A 2,500-nucleotide genomic window follows, 5' to 3' on the forward strand; every position below is an offset into this window, starting at 1 on the left:
AAGTCTCTCAGAAGAAGAACTTTCACATGCACAGTGGTCAGCTCTGGTCTTTGTGTTGCTGACTTCAGAAAAGGAGCTGGATGTGTTTGACCTGAAGAAATACTCCAGATCAGAGGAAGGTCTTCTGAGGCTGCTGCCAGTGGTCAAAGCCTCCAGAGCTGCTCTGTGAGTACATAAAATGACATTTAAGTACTAATCATCAGGAAGAAATGTTCAGAGAAATATATGTATTATAATATGTATATACTTAATTTTGAAAAACATATTGAATCAATGCATTGATGTTCACTTTAGTATAACAATATGACCATACAATTCTAGGAGACAGAAGATGAATCTATATGTTGTTTAAGAGAATAAACCAAATGCATCTGCCATTGTCCTTCTACACTACTGGTGTTAAATTAACAGTTTGTGAAATCATGATCATCTCTCTGTCAGGCTGTCAGGCTGTCTAGTCACAGAGGAAGGCTGTGCTTCTCTGGTCTCAGCTCTGAAGTCAAACCCCTCACACCTGAGAGAGCTGGATCTGAGTAACAATGACCTGGAGGATTCAGGAGTGAAGCTGCTCTCTGCTGGACTGGGGAATCCCCACTGTAAACTGGAGACTCTGAGGTCAGTATTCCTGTAGTTGGTCAACAAGTGATAACTGTTCACCAGATCCACATGTGTTTACCAGGCACACATAGTCCACACCATATGTGTTTGGACAGTGAAGTTTACAGTTTTAAATTTGGTGCTATGCTCCAGCATTTTGGATTTGAGATAGAATGTTTCATATTAGGCAACAGTATGTAATGTCACCTTTTATTTGAGGTTTTTCATACATATCTGTGTTACTGTTTAGATATGAAAGCACTTTATGTATCTAGTTTTGACAAATTCACTTATATTGTATTAAAGCAGTCATAAGTTTAGTATTTGGTCCCATATTCCTTACCCACAGTGATTACATCAAGCTTGTGATTCTACAAACGTGTTGAATGCATTTGCAGTTTGTCTTGGTTGTGTTTTGGATGATGTTTTTCCCAATAGAAACTGAATGGTGAATAATGTCCTGTCATTTTGGAGTCACTTCACTTGTATTGTCAGTAAGAATAGAAGATGTTTCTGAACACTCTTACATTCATGTGGATGCTACCATGATTATGAATAATCATGAATGAATCGTGAATGATGATGAATGAGAAAGTTACAGAGGAACAAGGATCATACCCCCTCTGTTATTGGTAATGGTGAGAGGTTAGCATGTTTTGTTGTAGCCTCTGTAACTTTCTCACTCATAATTGTTCATGATTCATTCATTATTTTTATTAATCATGTCATCATCAGGATTAATTTAGTAGTGTTTAGAAACATGTTATCTACTCACTTAGACAGAAAATTACTCCAGTCATCATCCACCATTCAGTTACTATTGGGCAAAACATAACCCAAAACACAACCAAAACAAACTGCAAATGCAACCAACGAGTTTACAACCAAATACTCAACTTTTGAATACTTTAATACGCTATAAGTGAATTGGTCAGAATACTTATGACTTCTTCAAAAGGGGGGACTAGGCACATAAAGTGCTTTCATTTCTAAACGGTGAAACAGATATGTATTAAAATACCCTAAAATAAAAGGTGACATTATATACTGTCACCTCATATGAAACATTTGATCTCAAATCCAAAATGCTGGAGTATAGAGCCACATTTAAAATGTTAGCTTCACTGTCAAACTAGATATGTTGTGGACTGTATACTCAATGATTTTTTTCTAATAATGATATAGATATGGCAGGTTTCAGGACACTGGTATAAATGAAAATGAAAAGGGTTTAAAAAATATACTGCCACTATTTTCACCACCAAATAATAGCAGTGTGGTTTTAATATGTTTTGACTCATTGCAGGCTGTCAGGCTGTCTAGTCACAGAGGAAGGCTGTGCATCTCTGGTCTCAGCTCTGAAGTCAAACCCCTCACACCTGAGAGAGCTGGACCTGAGCTACAATCACCCAGGAGACTCAGGAGTCAGACTGCTCTCTGCTGGACTGGAGGATCCACACTGCAGACTGGAGAAACTGAAGTATGTAGAGGGTTTATGTCAATGTTCATATCAGACATGTTGGAGTTATCAGGCTAGTTAAGACAAACATTCTGACCACCACTTGGACTAAGTTATATGCTGACTGTGTGTGTGTGTGTGTGTGTGTGTGTGTGTGTGTCCAGTTTGTGTGTGTGTGGTGTGTGTGTCCTGTGTGTGTGTGTGTGTCCAGTGTGTGTGTGTGTGTGTCCAGTGTATGTGTGTGTCCAGTGTGCGTGTGTGTCCAGTGTGTGTGTGTTTCCAGTGTGTGTGTGTGTGTGTGTGTGGGTCCAGTGTGTGTGTGTTTGTTCAGTGTGGGTCCAGTGTGTGTGTGTCCAGTGTGTGTGTGTCCAGAGTGTGTCCAGTGTGTGTGTGTCCAGTGTGTTTGTGTGTGTGTGGTCCAGTTTGTGTGTGTGTGTCCAGTGT

General features: G+C 39.5%; 1 protein-coding gene across 1 annotated transcript in view; it reads left to right on the forward strand.

Moving 5' to 3' along the window:
- LOC311141285 (NLR family CARD domain-containing protein 3-like) overlaps nucleotides 1-2,500 on the forward strand; it is a 6,660-nt gene that overhangs the window by 2,480 nt on the left and 1,680 nt on the right. The window contains exons 2-3 of the mRNA XM_084176568.1: nucleotides 1-165; nucleotides 1,904-2,077. The exon at nucleotides 1-165 is cut by the window's left edge and continues 1,627 nt beyond it. Of these exons, the coding sequence (XP_084032694.1) occupies nucleotides 1-165; nucleotides 1,904-2,077 (339 nt within the window). The remainder of the gene's footprint in view (nucleotides 166-1,903; nucleotides 2,078-2,500) is intronic.

Source organism: Coregonus lavaretus (assembly GCF_964263955.1).
Source record: "Coregonus lavaretus genome assembly, chromosome: 2".
NCBI classification, from domain to species: domain Eukaryota; kingdom Metazoa; phylum Chordata; class Actinopteri; order Salmoniformes; family Salmonidae; genus Coregonus; species Coregonus lavaretus.